The following is a 16,520-nucleotide window of genomic DNA, read 5'->3' on the forward strand; positions in this document are numbered from 1 at the left end:
GCATTTTGGAGTACCAAAAGTTCTTTACCCCTCCAGTACTCTTCATTGTACACTTACATGCCTTTGTGAATTGGCTGTAAAACATTTCAAATTGATAAGATGGTAATATTCAGGGAATATTTATATAGTGTTAGTACAAATAGAAAGGAGACCGCACTCTATGCACATTTTCTAACAGGGAGTTGTATATTTTTGGACAATTCACAATGACCTGTAAGATTACATAAAAGTATAATCCTGTATTACTACTTCCCATACTTATAAATGCTTTAGTAAATGAGCCCCACTGTCTACACAACTGCCAAGCATTTCAGGCATTGATCATTCTTCCGAAATATCATTTTAACAACTGTAGCAGGGTACAATGCATTAAGAACAAGCACAGGCAAAGCCAATTGTTCTCGCTTTCAGACCGCTAGACTTTCAAGTATTAGACCAGCTCAAAGGAATCTCTGCAGGTAGGGAAGAAAAAATAAAAGCTAAAGTGGGCCAACAAAACATCCAATTGAGGTTAATGGAATTAGTTTAGAGCAAAGTCACAGGTTTATTAGGTTTTAATTTAAAAAAATATATATATGTATAGAAAACCTTTATCGACAATTGTCTAAAATGTAAAATAGACTTGTACTCCATGAAGTGTCAATGTATTATCTGTTGATGAATTTGTTTAGGGAATAGCACCAGTCAAAATCATGATGCTTCTTTTATAATTAGTCACACTTAGGTCATACCATGATCCCATTCTTTGTGCTGCGCTAATGCAGAATGGATCTGCCCATTTCTTTTTATTTTTGTCTAGAGCGCATAAATTAACTTAAAGATCTCCAAGTTAGTGCATGTTTTGTTGAAAGCAGAGCTCAGAAATATGAATTACTGACCTGTGTTACTGAGCATGTTTAGCATTTAGTTAAAAGTACAGTAGGAAAATGCTATTTTTGGCATCATATTCCCCATTTTTTGGACTGATGCTGTAGTTTATTTTATTCTGTGCACCAAGACTCTGCTAACGAGCCCCAAGTGCATGTGCTCTGACCCCTATTTTTTTTAAAATATTGGCTGTACTCCTAATTGCCACCATTAACTTACCTATGTGTCACTAACATACAGTGAAAATTGTAGCCAGGGCCTGTATGTCAAATGTCACTAGTGGACTGACGCACACATTGTACCACCACTAAAGAGGCAAAGCTAAACAGTACCTGGCTGTGTAGGTTTTAACTGCAAATTTGACATGTCAAAATATACCCTTTTGACACACCTAAACCCTCCTTTTAATTACTAATAAGTCTCTCCTGTGTAAGTCTTAATTCCCAGTAGGATAGGGTGCTTGGTGTTTAAAAGTAGGACATGCAACAGTCTACTTTTAAACAGTGTCCTAATAGTGACATAGGAAAGCTTCTGGAGTTAATTTTAAAATAAAATTATGTTATCTCCACCTAGAACAAAGTAATTATTTGACTTTCTTAAATAACTATTAAAAATACAATGCATTGGTAAAGTCAGATTTCTACTAAATCTTGCATTACAGGTACTTTTCAAAAATCACATTTTTGCATTCCTAAAGTCTCAAGAAGGCCACTTGCATGCACTTCCTAAAGCCTCAAGAAGGCCACTTGCATGAACTTCCTACTGTTACCCAGGAGCCGAATAGCTCCTTTATGATTTATGAACTTGCTCCAGAGCTGAAACAAGGGCCTTGGGTGTGGGGAGATGTTCTGTTCCTCTGACAGGTTGACGACCTGGCAGTGCTCAGGAATTTGATTATTTTCAAAGAGGCCTACCCTGTCACAAGCTGATGCAGCTAACTCTTGGACCTGCCCCTCTTTTGTGTTTTTTAAGTCAGCCAGGCACCAATCCCAATGGGAGTGGAACTGCCTCCCAGAACCGGTGTTGCTAGGGCCGGTACAGGAGGTCTGCACAATGGTGGAAAGGTTCTGCAAAATTGGTTTTATGTAGAATGGGGTACTGTGGGATTGTTTACAGTAGAGGACACAAGAACTGCTGCAAAAGTGGGTTGAGTTGCCACTGGAGAGGAAAACATCCATTACAATGCATTTATTACAACAACCTACCTTTACAATGCAACTGTTACAACGCAACTGCCTATACATTGCATGCCATTACAGTGCATGCCATTACAACGCATGTCACTACAACGCATGCCATTACAACGCATGCCATTACAATGCAAGCCATTACAAAGAATTATAAGGTAAGTAATGGAGTTTTTTTCAGTATTAGGGTGGGTGTTTACACCTACACTATCCAACACTTTCCCAACTGTTGCACTCACTGGAGTGGGAATAGTCATTTTTACCTCTACACTATCCAACACTTAATCATTTTTTACCCCTACATTATCCAACACTTACCCTACTGTTGCTCTCACTGGTGTGGGAATAGTAATTTTTACCCCAATACTATCCTACACTTACTTACTGTTGCCCTAAAAGTAATATGTGTTGTAATGGTATGCGTTGTAATGGAATGTGTTGTAAAGGAATGCACTGAAATGGTAGTTTTTATAAATGCGTTGTAATGGAATGCGTTGTAAAATCATGCAATGTAACGGTAGTTTAGATGTAAAACCATGGGTTGCAATTGCATGTGTTGTAACATCATATATTCCCTGGAAACTATTCCCTATTGGTTAGGAAGGGGCCAGGAGTCACCCCCCCCCCCCCCCCCCCCATAGGCTTGTGATAGGCATAAATGTGACACCCCTGTGCCCATAACACTGCTGGACCTGAAGAGGACAGAAGAAGGACTGCATCTGCTGTTAAGACCTGTGAGAAGCACTCTAAGGACTGGAACTTCTCCCACTTTGTACCCAAGATAAAGAAGTGGACTCCAAGAGTCGCTTGGCTGACTGCCTGTTAAACTTCAGGGACTCAAACACTGCAATAAGCCCATTTTAATGACAGAGCCTAGCTGATCAGCTTCACCTGGACATGCCCTGAACCTTGCTGGTGGCTTCTCTTGGAGTGAGTCCTGACCACTAAGTGCTGTTCCTGAGGTCCTAGAACCCTTGACTCTTGTCAGAGTGTACACCTCTTGCCTAACCCTAAAACCTGGGACTTAGAAATGTTTTCAAGACTTTTTACGAGGAGAACTGACAGATTACCAGGGCCAACTTGCTAAGCCAATTCAATGAGGGTGCGGCGCCAGTGGGCCTGACTTCCTGGTAGCTCCCACTACATTCTTCTCCGAAGTAGCAAATTTAGTGGTGCGATGCTGACCGGCATCCAACAACGTTAAACCCTCTTCTGCTACAGCCTGCCCCGATGACGGATTCCGATTTCAAGGAAAGAGTTTAATCAGAAATCTTAACCAGGCACGACACTGAGCAGCATCTGATTGTCACAGATTATTTCCTTGGCGCAAATTTGGAACTTTTCCCGCTCTGAGCTTTTCCCTGCCACCGCCGACAACTTCGAGACCTTGTCCTTTGCTAACCCTGCCTCGACGATCCAGTCTTCCAATCCAGTCTGATTCCTTGCCCCACTGAGGACTTTATCTTCTCAAAAATGTTCTAAGTGTGGCGGTAAGTGTCTGACCGGACCACCTGTTCCTCATATCCGAACCATACTCCTTTGTGCTTGCCCTTAAACCTTATCCTTGTCAAGGTCTAATGCGACCAGTTACCTGCAGCCGCACTTTGCCCTTTTAGGTGCTATTTTTATTTAAAACTTTAAAAAGTCATATTTCTGGTTCACCGTTTTGGATATTTGTTGTTTTGGTTTTATTTATTTCAGTAAAGTATTCTCTTTGTTTATGAATTGGAGTGTGATACTTACTGCATTGTGTTTTCAACTTTTGCACTGTTGTGGCCATTTCATTTGCTTTAATCATTTTTTTAAGTTTAGCCTGTCTGCTCTGTGCCATAGCTTCCGCAGTTTGTGCTCAAGTTTAAATTACTGAAACATTTACTGAACCTAACAAAAATGGTACCATTATTACTTGTATTGGACTACTATCCATTCCAACTAATAATCCACATTCTCACAAATACTGAAACATAAGATCACAAATATACAGAATAAAACCAAGACTGCTCTGGCCTTTCCTGAATTATATATCTGCGTTAGAAAGTCTGTCAGTGTTAAATAATTTAACTCCCCTTCTTATGGTGTTTTTCAGGGAGTTCCTAATGTAAAATCCCTTCTTAATGCATTTATTAGACCAGGGGTCTCGAACCAGTAGCTCGCGAGCTACTGTAGCTCTCCAGCTACCTGTGAGTAGCTCACCTATGTGCAGCACTACTAATATGATTAGCTGTCAATGTGTTTCATTGAATATAAGTTGCTCTCTATACAGAAAAGGTTGGAGACCCCTGTGTTAGACATTTCACAATGTAAACCCCTTCCTATAGTATTTTTATCAGAGTTTACAGTATAAAACTGCTTCCTTTTGCATTTGTCACAGGGTTACACCACAGTGAACACCTTCCCTCTGTAATTGTTTCTATCAGCTATAAGCAATGGAACTACTTCATAGGTGGGCTAACACAAATGCTGCTCAATCAAAGAGGATGAAGAAAGAGAAGATCAGCTAAGAGGCAGAGTCAAAGCCTCTCTCTCTATAATGTTTTCAATGTATTTCTTAGTCATTGCATGAGGTTCTACAAACAGTTAAAGCTGTTTCTAGCAGACCTAAAAATAACAAACTTCAGAGAAGAGGCTGGCTTTCTCCATTTCATTTCTCTGCAGTGGTTTCGCCAGAGTGATATAAATGACGGAAACTCTCACGGGACTAAAAAGCTGACCTTTTCACGCACCCGTTATCCGTCTAATCCCCGGGATTTATCAGTGAAGCCGCGTCCCCTCCCTGCTGGCCTCTTGGAAATTCTGCCCATCTACTTCTCTCCGAGCGCAGTGGCAGGCCCCTCACCTTGACAGTGTGTCTGCCATGACAGAGCAACCACAGTAGCGTCACTCGGGGAATATATGTAAAGAAAGTCATTTGACCATATGCCCTGGTTTCTTGTCGTTTGATTTATGTAATCTTGAAAAGACTGGGAGAAAAGACTTTAAATCGACTAGTAAGAGTGTTATCCACACAGTGCTAAACTAGATAGAATATTCAGCACTGTATATTTCTCGCAGCTTCTCTAGAATATAGTGTTTATAGAACATCACTCCTGCAATGCTAAACTGTACATACACAAACTGACTACCTATTGCATTATTAGCTTATGTTTTCAATATTAACAGTAATATATTTCATTTTATAGGACTTCGAACTAAATATTGAGATGAAAACGAATGTAGTAAATTTATTGGAAGAAATTTTGAGAGATCCTGACCTTTTACCCCAGGAGAGAAAAGCAACAGCTAACATCCTAAGGTAAAAACATTCTTTTACTCGCAGTAAAGTGTACTATTTGAAATCATGCCGATATATGCATGTCAGGTGTAGAATGTATCATCCTTACATGCATGTCTGAATAGCTATATACATGTTTCCTTTCTTGTGATTGAGCCTGCGTTCTATCCTCTTGGGCTCTGTGTACATAAGATCTTTTACTTCCTTATACATATGTCTCATAAAAATAAGTAAACAAGAGCAACATAAGGTGCATAGAGTTTCACATTCTCAGAGAGGTGCCTCTTTTATAATTAATTATTGCGGCAAGTCTCATCGGAAATGTGTGACAGCCATTGTTCAGTTAACTCCAACATGTTAGTACATATCATGACATTTCTGAGGGATTGTGTATACCCCAATTATAATTTGTCATTGCCTGAGTTATAAACCATTCACGAGTTTGAAGTGTGCTCTTGTTTGACATTTCCATGTTTGCTGACTACCAATTAATGACATTGCCTTTCCTTATGTGTGACACAATGACTCCCATACAAGCACTGCTTCCTTGTACCCTGCCTTCACTGGTTCCAATCAGATTGTTTGTTGGCAGCACCTACCTGTAGTGTCCTGACGGCCACAGACACTCGGACACGGGGTGAGTTTCAGGACTTCTTTTATTGTACGTCCTTCTGCTTACAGGGTTTTCAGCTAACTGCCCCACTTGTCCCCCGACTACTCCCTTTCCGCCCGCCTCTATTTTGTCCCCGGGTAGGTCCTAGTGCCCCATACATTTCACATCGTTACACTACCCCCTTCAGTTTCTAAGTAAGCATAACACCTCCCATTCCCTTCAAGCGCTAGCTCCCTACTGTTTTGCCTGCAAGCATTACATCCTAGATAAAACATGAGTAACAACCCCCTCTTCTGCAGGCACCTGCAGGCTTTGGTGCCACTGCCTGCAGTTGTTCTAATGAGGCTGAGTTCTAATTCTGAAACACAGATCTGCTAGTGTTGTGTATAGCTGTTTTGAAGGCTATCAGCAGCAAGACTGAGGAGTGCAGTGCTCATAAGTGTACAGAATCCCCTTCATTAGATACATATTCATATATCTCAAATTGCTTTACGTCATGCATAACATGCTATGCAGTCTATATTTTGCAGGTGCATTATGGTACTTGCACTCCTATTTATAGGGAAAAAACAAGACTGTTTGAACTACACAATCTTCAATAGGCTATTTATATTAATGTATGTAATTTGGGTGCATGGAGTCACAATTCCCCGAGGCTTTCCATCTTAAACAATGCACGCTGCCTGCTTTCCTATTTATAAAGTAATATACGATGCATATATATGATAATCACATCTCTCCATGTCACAAGAAATGGTTGTTAAATTAATTACTGGGGCTGAAAACATGATGCCCAGATGTATTAGGGAGAACTTGGAGCAAGCTTTCACATGGAACTAATTTGTGACAAAATAAGATGACACTGAATTTTATGTGTAGATTTAATCTAAACCAACATTTACATTTCTATTTTATGACAGGCGAAATTCTGTTCTAGACTGAGCAGTCAGTTCATAGTGTTCTCCCGATCAGAGATGCAGTGAAAGAGCAGCAGATTGGTAGAGCACTATGAACTCACTGCTCCAGGAGTAATTGGCTTCTATTACGGGCTGAACAAATCCTCCATCCAATCCAGCCTAGAAGCGTCCCACTTCTGGCCCATCGAGACCGCTTTAAGGACATGACGCTTTCTTGACTGTGCTAATCTGCCACTAGTCGGAAGTAACTCAAGCACACCAGTGACCATTCTACGCCACTCATACCCCTGGTTGCTGTACTTTCCAGTGGTCAATTAACTAAAGGATGAAACCACTTCAAATACACAGCCATCCGCAGGTCCATCATAGTCCTGATGTAACCCTAGTATCTGGATAAAGGTTCGAAACGCAGTTGAGAAATATGAAAGACAGACTTGACCTTTGATCAAATGACCCATTGAGAATTCTCCTCTGTGTCTTTCATTGTATTAAACAGATTTGACTGGCTAACTGATAAAATAACCTATATACCGTCTATGCTTTTAATATTGACCACCATTTTCTGTCTGGTTTTGTTTTTACTTACACTTGGGGTTCTTCTCTTCTTTCCTTCTATTTGTCATTAAAAAATTATCATCCACATATTTGCTAATGCTAAGAGGGTTTATTGCTTTGCGAATTAAATAGCATTTGATTCGGCTGAATCTCATTCAACTACAAGATACTGGATGGTTTCTTTCTTTTGAATCAAATGCCTGCATAGATTAAGTCTAAAACAAAGTATTGTCCTGTCATAAAATAGAAATGTAAATATTGGTTTAGAGTAAATCTACACAGAAAATTCTGTGTCATATTATTTTGCTTACTTCCATGTGAATGCTTGTTATAAGTTCTACTTGATACCCATGGACATTAGGGTTGCTATTGTTTTTGTTGAACTAATATTAGCTGGATTGGGAGTCTCATACACATATGAAACTGTAGCATGTAACGTTTTGCAGACAACCACTGGGTAGGTGGAGCAGGAGGCACATGATTCGAGTGTCAAATTACTGGGTGCAAGGGCTTCCAGAGACTCAGCTTTCTCATTTTTTCTGATTCAGTTACACCTACTCTGTGATAGAGATGATACGTTTCGCTTTAATACGGATATTGTCACAGGGGCTTCTTCATACTCACCAACTTTCTTCGTACTCACCTACCCTGACCCTGTCAGTGGATCATTGTGCAGCTCCGCTTATCTTATTCACTATTGGCCCAGCTGGGACCCAATTCATGCTGATGCGTTAGTGAATTGGGCTCCTTCGTGATCACTGACATTTCCCTAAGAGGGTTGTCCTGTACCCAGATCTACGTTTTGTCCCCAAGATCATCTCCCAGCTTCATGTCTTCCAAAAGATAGTTTCACCAGTCCCTATCCCAGTCCTTCCTTATAGATCGAACGGGATCTCCATTCTCCTGATGTTCACAGTGCTCTCCTCTGTTACTTAGATATGATTTCAGGTCAACAGACTTTCTTCTTGGTACTTACAGGTCAGCTGGCAGTGGAAAGAGATTAATAACTGCTACTTTAATTAGATGTGTAGGTGGGCCATTACTCAGGAGTGTCATTCCTTGGGTATGGTCTCCCGACCTGGGTTACTCAAATTGTAGCATAGTCGTCTCTCGGACTATTGTGAGTGCAGTGCCCTTGAACAAGATTTATAAGCTTGCCATCTGGGCCTCACCCGATAAGTTTGTTGAACATACGTTTGTTGAACATTAAGGGCTGATTATACAGGGATGCCATTCTGCCTATTTTGCTGCCAGAGTGCTTCAAGCTGCACATATGTGAAATGTTGAACTCATGAAACCTGATTTGCACTATGTGCTGTAACGTTTCGATGCCGGGAATCAGCTTTGGGACTTAGTGCATCCTCACATACATAACAACTGGGATGAGGAAGACAGGCAAAAGAGTAATGCCCCAATTTCTGACCAGGAATCTTCATAACTCCATGTCCTAGCCTCAGGAGGGGCCAGAGCAGGTTAGAGCAGTGGGGCGGTGGAGTCTGGTTGGGGGGAGGATTTGACAGACGACCACGAGGGAAGATTAAATAAATAATTATTTTTCCCTTGTTGTTTGTCAAAATCCCCCCCCACCCGGCCCACCACTCTTACCTGCACCGGCCGCTGCTGCCTTGCCTTCCTTGACACAATCCTCCTTCACATCCTTCCTCACTGCTAAGGTCCTATTCTTGTCTATCTTCCCAAGACTTAGACTGGGTGGTCAACGTGGTTGGTACATTGTGTAGCATATTTATGTTAGGTGCACTTGGACCCTTGTGGTTCTGGGCAGACTCTGAACAGGAAGTACATAATATGTGGGCAGGTGTTAGGAAGTGGTTAATGGGAAGTATTATGTAATGTGCAGTGTATCCTGAAAAATAAAGTTGTGTCTGACTGTAACACCCGTGTGGCTTAATTCCTCTTCCTGCTCCTGGGCTGGAGAGGATGCTACATTTAGCAATGAGTAGGGGATACGTGCCCGAGAAAACTAGACTGCTCTCCCTGAGAGTTTGCAACAATACGGCAAACTGTTCATGCATGGCACGTGTGCCCAGAATCAATGTGGAGTCAAAGCCCTGCTCTAGCCCATACACAGCCGCAGAAGATTTTGAAGGCCCTATAGAGGAGCATATTCAAAATGCCTGCCCTACCCGCTAATGAGTTGGTCGACAGAGTCGCTACTCCGCACCCCAAATACAGAGCAACTAATCAATCGGAGCAAGAAATAACAATCACGTCACGGTGATTTAAGCATACTGTGACACATGCTTCAAAGGCAAGTTCGGTTTACAGGAGTTGTCAGAGCCAGCCTCCATTGTGATCGTCTGAATGGCATGTACCAACACAATGGTGGCAGAAGGGAGCGCAAAATACAATGCAGCTGTGATCCTGAAGCCACCATTGCCTTTCAAAACTTCTAAGAAACAGAACATTGGTGCCAGGGGGCTGTGATTGACACCTAGCGATAACCATTAAAGATACTTTTTCTCGCTTGGTAGCCAATTTTAAATGACTTTAATACCTTTTTGTCACTGCAAATACTTCACCCCATATAATTTTACACATGCTTCAGAGATCTTAGGAGATCAGACCTACTTTTCCTCTTGTAAAACATCCGTGAGCTCCACCCTCACAGTGAAAGGGTTGTAGCCCTTGGTTGCACAAGGAATTGCAACTAAGAGGAGATCCCAGATAATGAAGCATGCCACCTTGGTGGGTAATGGGATTCCGTCCTCTTAAATAGGACTTTTTCCTAGTTTTTTTCATACTGGATTTATGTCAGCACTTGTTGTGTTTCTGTATTGCTCCTTTTAGGAACACTAGAGACCCGCGGACTTTATATCTTTATACATAATTGATTTGGGGATAGTGTCCGTGCTGGTCTTTAAACTTTTTCCTGCGACCCTCTACATTGTGTTTATAGCGCAAAATACAATGCAGCTGTGATCCTGAAGCCACCATTGCCTTTCAACACTTCTTTGAAACAGAAGATTGTTGCCTGGGGGCTGTGTTGATTAAAACATTTGATGACTTCATAAATGCACTAGAGAAGAGAAAAAGAAGATCAACAAATATTTAAAATACCTTGCAGGTAATGGAGTGAAAGATGCGCTAAAGAAAATCTAACTGACTGATGTAAAATCGTACCAAAAGGTAAAAGAAGCATTGGAGGCCAAGTTCAATCCAATGCTGAATGTCAACTATGAAATGTATATCTTCAGCCAAGCACAACAACAGGTTGGTGAAACAATGGGCAAGTTTGTTGAAAGACTTGATGCACTTATTAAACATTGCAAGTTCTGTGACTTCACTAACGAAGAAGCCATACGCCTCATAGCTGTTGATGGCTGCCTTTCAGATTTGTTTAGAAGGTGCATGCTGAGTACAGTCTAGAGGAAATGCTGATGTCTGTGAGATCAGAAGAATGAGCACACCAACAAGCTGCTGACATGAAAGCAGGAACAGCACACAATGAATCAGTTATGACTGTGAAAAGCAAGCACAAGTATAAACAAGATACACGTAAGTCGATGTCTTCAAGGAAAACAAAGATATTCTTCCAATTGAATATCCCTCAACTACAAACTCTGCGCTCAGTCTGAGATCACAAGCCGATTACCGTTTTTGTTCTATGGCCTAGGCACCCTAGTGTTGCTTTTCCTCTAAAAAAAGCTGTAGAGAAAGAGTTGGAAGTACTTTTAAACCATGACATCATTAAACACTCCACAGGCCCCACAGCATGGGTTTTACCAATAGTAGTAGTACCAAAAGGACAGTAGCGGAGTGGCGCTCATTTGCATTGATATGCGCCTGGCAAAAAAAGCCATTGAGAGGTAGGGACACCCAGGCTCACACATACACATGCAATTGAACAGAGCCTAAGTGTTTTCCCATCTTGGCCTGAATCAAGCATGCCATCAACTTGAGTTGGAGGAGAACTTTAGGTACATTACTGCCTTTTCAACTCATGTTGGTTTGTTTAGATATAAGAGACTGAGTTTTGGAGTATCTTTGCTGAGATATTTCAGGATGTTATTTGCTGAGTAATGCAATTTGTTACACATTCTTTCAATTACAGTGATGACATACTGTTTTTTGGGAGAACACAAAAAGAACACAACAAAGCCCTTACGAAAGTTACTTGCTCATGCAAGTCTCACTCTGGGAGTGTGAGTTTCACAAAACGGAACTCAAGTTTTTTGGGCACATATTCTCTGATGGGGGAATGACTCCAGACCCAGACAAGGTGCAAGCAAGCACTGTCATCCCTTTGCCCCCCCAATTCTCCCACCACAGGATGCTACCATGCTGCAATCCTTTCTAGGCATGGCCAGTTATTGCTCAAGATACATTCCCAAATTCGCTACAGTAAGTGCCCTATTGAGAGACTTGACAAAGCAAAATGTACTGTTTCAGTGTTCTCTGGAATGCAACCAGCGTTTCAAAGACATTAAACGTGTGATTGAAAAGCAACTGAAATGGCCTACTTCGACCCCAAGTTACATATCAAAATGATGGTTGATGCTTGCCTTGTAAGGCTAGGGGAAGTCCTTGCTCAACATAAATACCAACCGAATGCGCAGAGACATATTGTGGCCTATGCCAGTTGAAGTCTGACTGATACAGAAAATGCCTAATCTCAGCCGGACAAGGAGAGTCTGGCTGTGCTGTGAGCCAGCAAACATTTTCATGAATTCCTCTAAGGGAAACAATTCACTGTCATCTCGGATCACCAAGCGCTGCTTACAATTTTTGGAAACCTGAAGGCTAAGATACACCTCACATCAAGAGGAGGGTGTTATGACTGCAAGAGTATGACTATGAGATCGCGTACAATCTAAGGAAGAATCACAACCCAGCAGATTACTTTTCACAAGTGCCGCTACATCGTCACAAATGCGACTTGAAGGACAGCTGAATCTTATCTCAACTTTATTGTGCAATCCAGCACACCAGCAGCTCTGTTATTGAAACAAAGCATTGCTGCCACCAAAGCAGATAATGACATGACCATAATCAAAGAACTTATTACCACGCAATAATGGAGGAGAAGTACCCAGCCCCTTGCTGATGATATTGCATTCCAAAAGTTCAAAAATGTAGAAGATTAGTTAGCAGTCACCCAAGAAGACGTAATACCTCCAGCTGGCCCATGAAGGGCACTTGGTATTGTGGCCACCAAAAGAGCCTTAAGATCTTGAGTGTGGTTCCCTCAACTAGATGAGTGGGTCAAGAGTGAGCTGAAGACTTGCCACATTTGCAGGTGTTTGTCCCCCAAGGTGATGCAGCAACCAGTGAACAAGTCTGACCTTCCTGTTCTTGCCTGGGAGAGGGTTGCTGTTGACTTTTTGGGGCCTTTAGGAAGTAGACACCATCTCATGATAGTCATAGATGACTATTCACGTTTTCCTTTGGTGGAGACCCATCTTTGCAAATCCATGACAAAGTCATAGAACGGGTTGATGACATCTTTGCAACGTGGGGTATCCCTGAACTCCTCAAATATGATAATGGCTTGCCCTTTAACAGCAAAGAGTTCAAAGAATTTCTTGACCGACTCACTGTCAAACACCAAAAGAGTACACCCTTCTGGCCCCAAGCCAATGGTGTCACTTCAGAACTGGTGAGAGTCTAGCCACCTTGCTATTTGCGAGAGCCATCCGAGCAAAGCTACCTCAATGGACACATGATCGATCAGTAAATACTGACAAGGTTCGAGACACTGACATGACTTGGAAAAGGAAAATGAAACATATGCAGACTAGCGTTGCCATGCCCAGGAGACAGTCTTTGAGAAAGGAGACTGGGTACTGGTTAAGCGGAGACGAAGATGGAAAACGGACTCTCCTTTTGCCGCTTATTCTTTACAGGTCGTGGCATGCAATGGTCGTATGGTGACATCACATCATCCTGATTAACATATAGAAACGCCAATGCTGCCACTTTCTTTAATGTTTGAAGATGGGAAAAAGAATTAAACCAGTCCCTCTTAACCACTCTTTCAGTTTGAATTAATCTACTTTGATTTTGTCAATTTAAAAAAAAAAATCCGAATGAAGCACTTTACAAAATCTCAATAATCATCACAAACAATACTTCTCCCCCGCAAAGAAATCCCACCCTTTTTGGAACCTAATTAGTGTTCCATTTTCAACAGACTTTCACCTACAATCTCTCTATCAAACTCACATATAGTGCCGCATTCATACTTGTGTTAGACTCATTCCCACATTCATACAGACATCCTTTCTTCATTCACACCAAACCCACCCTGGGGTGTCTAAACAAAAAAAACTTTCATATACAGATAGAACATTTTCAAAATTAATCAAACACAGAATGATACATTTCAAAATAGGCCATCCATGATTCGCAACACAATACAAATCATGAAAAGATTGTATAATCCTCTCAGTAGTTTCGTGTGAGAAGAAAATAATGTCGCTTCTCCTCTGAGAGAACTGGCGAGCCTATGGTCCAACTCAATTTTATATTCTCATAAGTAAAAACAGCCTTCTATTGTAGCTTCATAAAGATTTCTTCGCGGGGGAGAAGTATTGTTTGTGAGGATTATTGAGATTTTGTAAAGTGTTTCATTGGAAAAAATGTTTTCAAATTGACAAAAATAAAGTAGATTAATTCTAACTGAAAGAGTGGTTAAGAGGGACTGGTTTAATTATTTTTCCCATCTTTAAATATCAAAGAAAGTGGCAGCATTGGCGTTTCTATATGTTAATTGTTATTTTGGCGTGGCCTTGCTGCACGGTAGCCAAACCCTTCATTGGTAATTGTATCACATCATCCTGGGCAATCCATTGCTCAGGACACATCACATTTTAAACACTGGCCACGACCCTTGTCGAGTCCTGAAACCATGTGTGGAGCAACCCAGCATGCAGCCAGGCTTAGCTAAAGCGCAGTAGGACCCTCGTAGTTTTGGGCGGACTCTGAACAGGAACTACGTAATATGTGGGGAGGTGTTAGGGTATGGTTAATGGGAAGTATGATGAAATGCACAGTGTGTGAGTATATGCTACAGAATAAAGTAGTGTTTGACTGCAGTTCCCGTGTGGCATAGTTCCTCTGCATGCTCCTGGGCTGGGGAAAATGCTACAATGTGTATTACCAGGGAACTCCAAGAAGGGAACTTTGTTATGATGAAGAACATAGGGCATAAGGCTTAGAATGGGCCTAAAGGATTATCTAGGAGGTGGAAAAAAGAAAAAAAGCAGTTTACCAATTAGAGTAAAGGATTACCTATCCGTTAGTGGAGACTCTCCTTTCAAATGTAAAGACTATGATGATGGGAACTTAAAGCAATGAAGATTGCCAGTAAGTAATTAGTACATCAATGGTCCTATTACGATACTTTGTAAGAACACTGAAAACATCTCCAAATAGTTAAGCCTGGAGTTTCTACAAAAAGTTCACAGCCTACTCCTCACACTGTAGCAAAATAGGCCATGGTGTCTTAACCAGATATCAAATTACCATTGTTATGCTTTGTTCATTAAATACGGTAACGCATTCTACATTCTGTATCTTTATAACCTACGAGTTCTTAAAGGTAAGTTCCATGTATTCAAAGAAAGGATATGGATCCGGTCACATATAAAAAATTGCTCAATTGGGCTTTTAAGTTTGTATCGGTCAGAGCTTCAGACCTTTATTACTTCTTGGTGTTAGTCTTTAGTGAATAATAAATGCGCTAAATCATGTACCTCCATGTGAACAACAATGCCTATACCAGAAATGCTCAGGTGCTTTATGCTTTCTTTGTTGTACTGATACTTTAAAAGGTTATTCTTAATCCACCATCTTCTGTTTCACACGTTGAAGACAGCTTTGGTTTACTGTGCGTATTTATTTTTTTATTACTAATATCATGATAAGAATTCCACTGCTGACGAGTAATAGGTCAGCCAATCCAGATAAAAATAATACACTTAAATTACTCTAGTTTTGTGAGTCTGATCTTAGTGTACATTTAATTGCATTTAATATTCCCTTACCATCTGCTTTTATATGTCAAATCAGTCCTATTGTTTTTAATGCATGTAAAATATTTTCGACGGTTGCTAGAATTGCTGGAGGACATGCTGTTTGTAGTAGCTGTATATTGTATTTGGCACTATGTGTTGTCTATAAAGAATAATATTTATCTGCAAACCTTAGTGTTATGTCTTGCTTTAATAATAGTGCTACTATACTAGCTAATTTGTCAAGGCTTGCATATGAAAACTTGGTATTATCCATACGGTGCTGCATCATAGTTGCTTCCTGTGATGGTGGGAACAATTTATATCCAAAATGCAGGCCCCTGCAGCCCCAGCTGCACAGGTGAGACACCAACTCTACGGGGGGGAGGGGATAAGGCACATTCAGGCAAGGCCAATGAATATTTGTGAGAGATGGGTGACTCGGGCCTCTTATCACATTGTGCAAGGGGGTCCCATAATTTTTCATTATGCCACTGTCCAAAACATTCAAGACTTTTACTCACAGTAAGCACACAACTGTATGTTTTTCTCTAGGAACAGCACAGGTTGGCAAATCAAACCAAATAGAAACCATTCTTTATAAATGTAAATTCTTCAGAAATTGTTTGATTTTAGAGACACTATCAGAGTGCATGGGTCACTCAATTTAGTTGTGCTGCATTCACTGTTTAGCACAATATATTTATAAACAGGGCCATTGGAATTTTGTGATTTGGTGGCCATGATGTTTTCCCCCTAAATATGGATTTGCCAGATCTTAACAAAAACAAAATTACAAACTCAAACAGATAAAAATGTACTTAAAAAACAGCCTCACGTTTTGCTGTGTAGTCAAAAGCCATTGCAAAAGTTGACCAGTCCTCGTGTTGTTGCTTCTTCTGTATTTGGGTGTTAAACTGGTACTAATGAGGTGAAACATTTGCCCAAACAATGTTAACCTGTGTAAAAAATAAGGAAGTCCTACAATTACAACATGTGCGGCATTACACTAAATATTTTTTTTTCTTGCTGCATAATTTAGCCAACCCCGCCTTACATTTTTGTCATCACTGCTAGTAGCCCTTCTTATAAGGGAAGCGTCTAATTGGTAAACACAAGGTGTTCTTCGTGAAAAAA

General features: G+C 40.9%; 1 protein-coding gene across 2 annotated transcripts in view; it reads left to right on the forward strand.

The window, feature by feature from the left end:
• Positions 1-16,520, forward strand: part of RASGRF2 (Ras protein specific guanine nucleotide releasing factor 2) — a 1,825,430-nt gene that overhangs the window by 1,521,010 nt on the left and 287,900 nt on the right. For both annotated transcript variants that reach the window (XM_086960835.1, XM_086960836.1), the window contains exon 19: positions 5,234-5,346. In XM_086960835.1, the coding sequence (XP_086816961.1) occupies positions 5,234-5,346 (113 nt within the window). The remainder of the gene's footprint in view (positions 1-5,233; positions 5,347-16,520) is intronic.

Source organism: Lissotriton vulgaris, chromosome 3_1 (assembly GCF_964263255.1).
Source record: "Lissotriton vulgaris chromosome 3_1, aLisVul1.2, whole genome shotgun sequence".
In the NCBI taxonomy this organism is placed as follows: Eukaryota; Metazoa; Chordata; class Amphibia; order Caudata; family Salamandridae; genus Lissotriton; species Lissotriton vulgaris.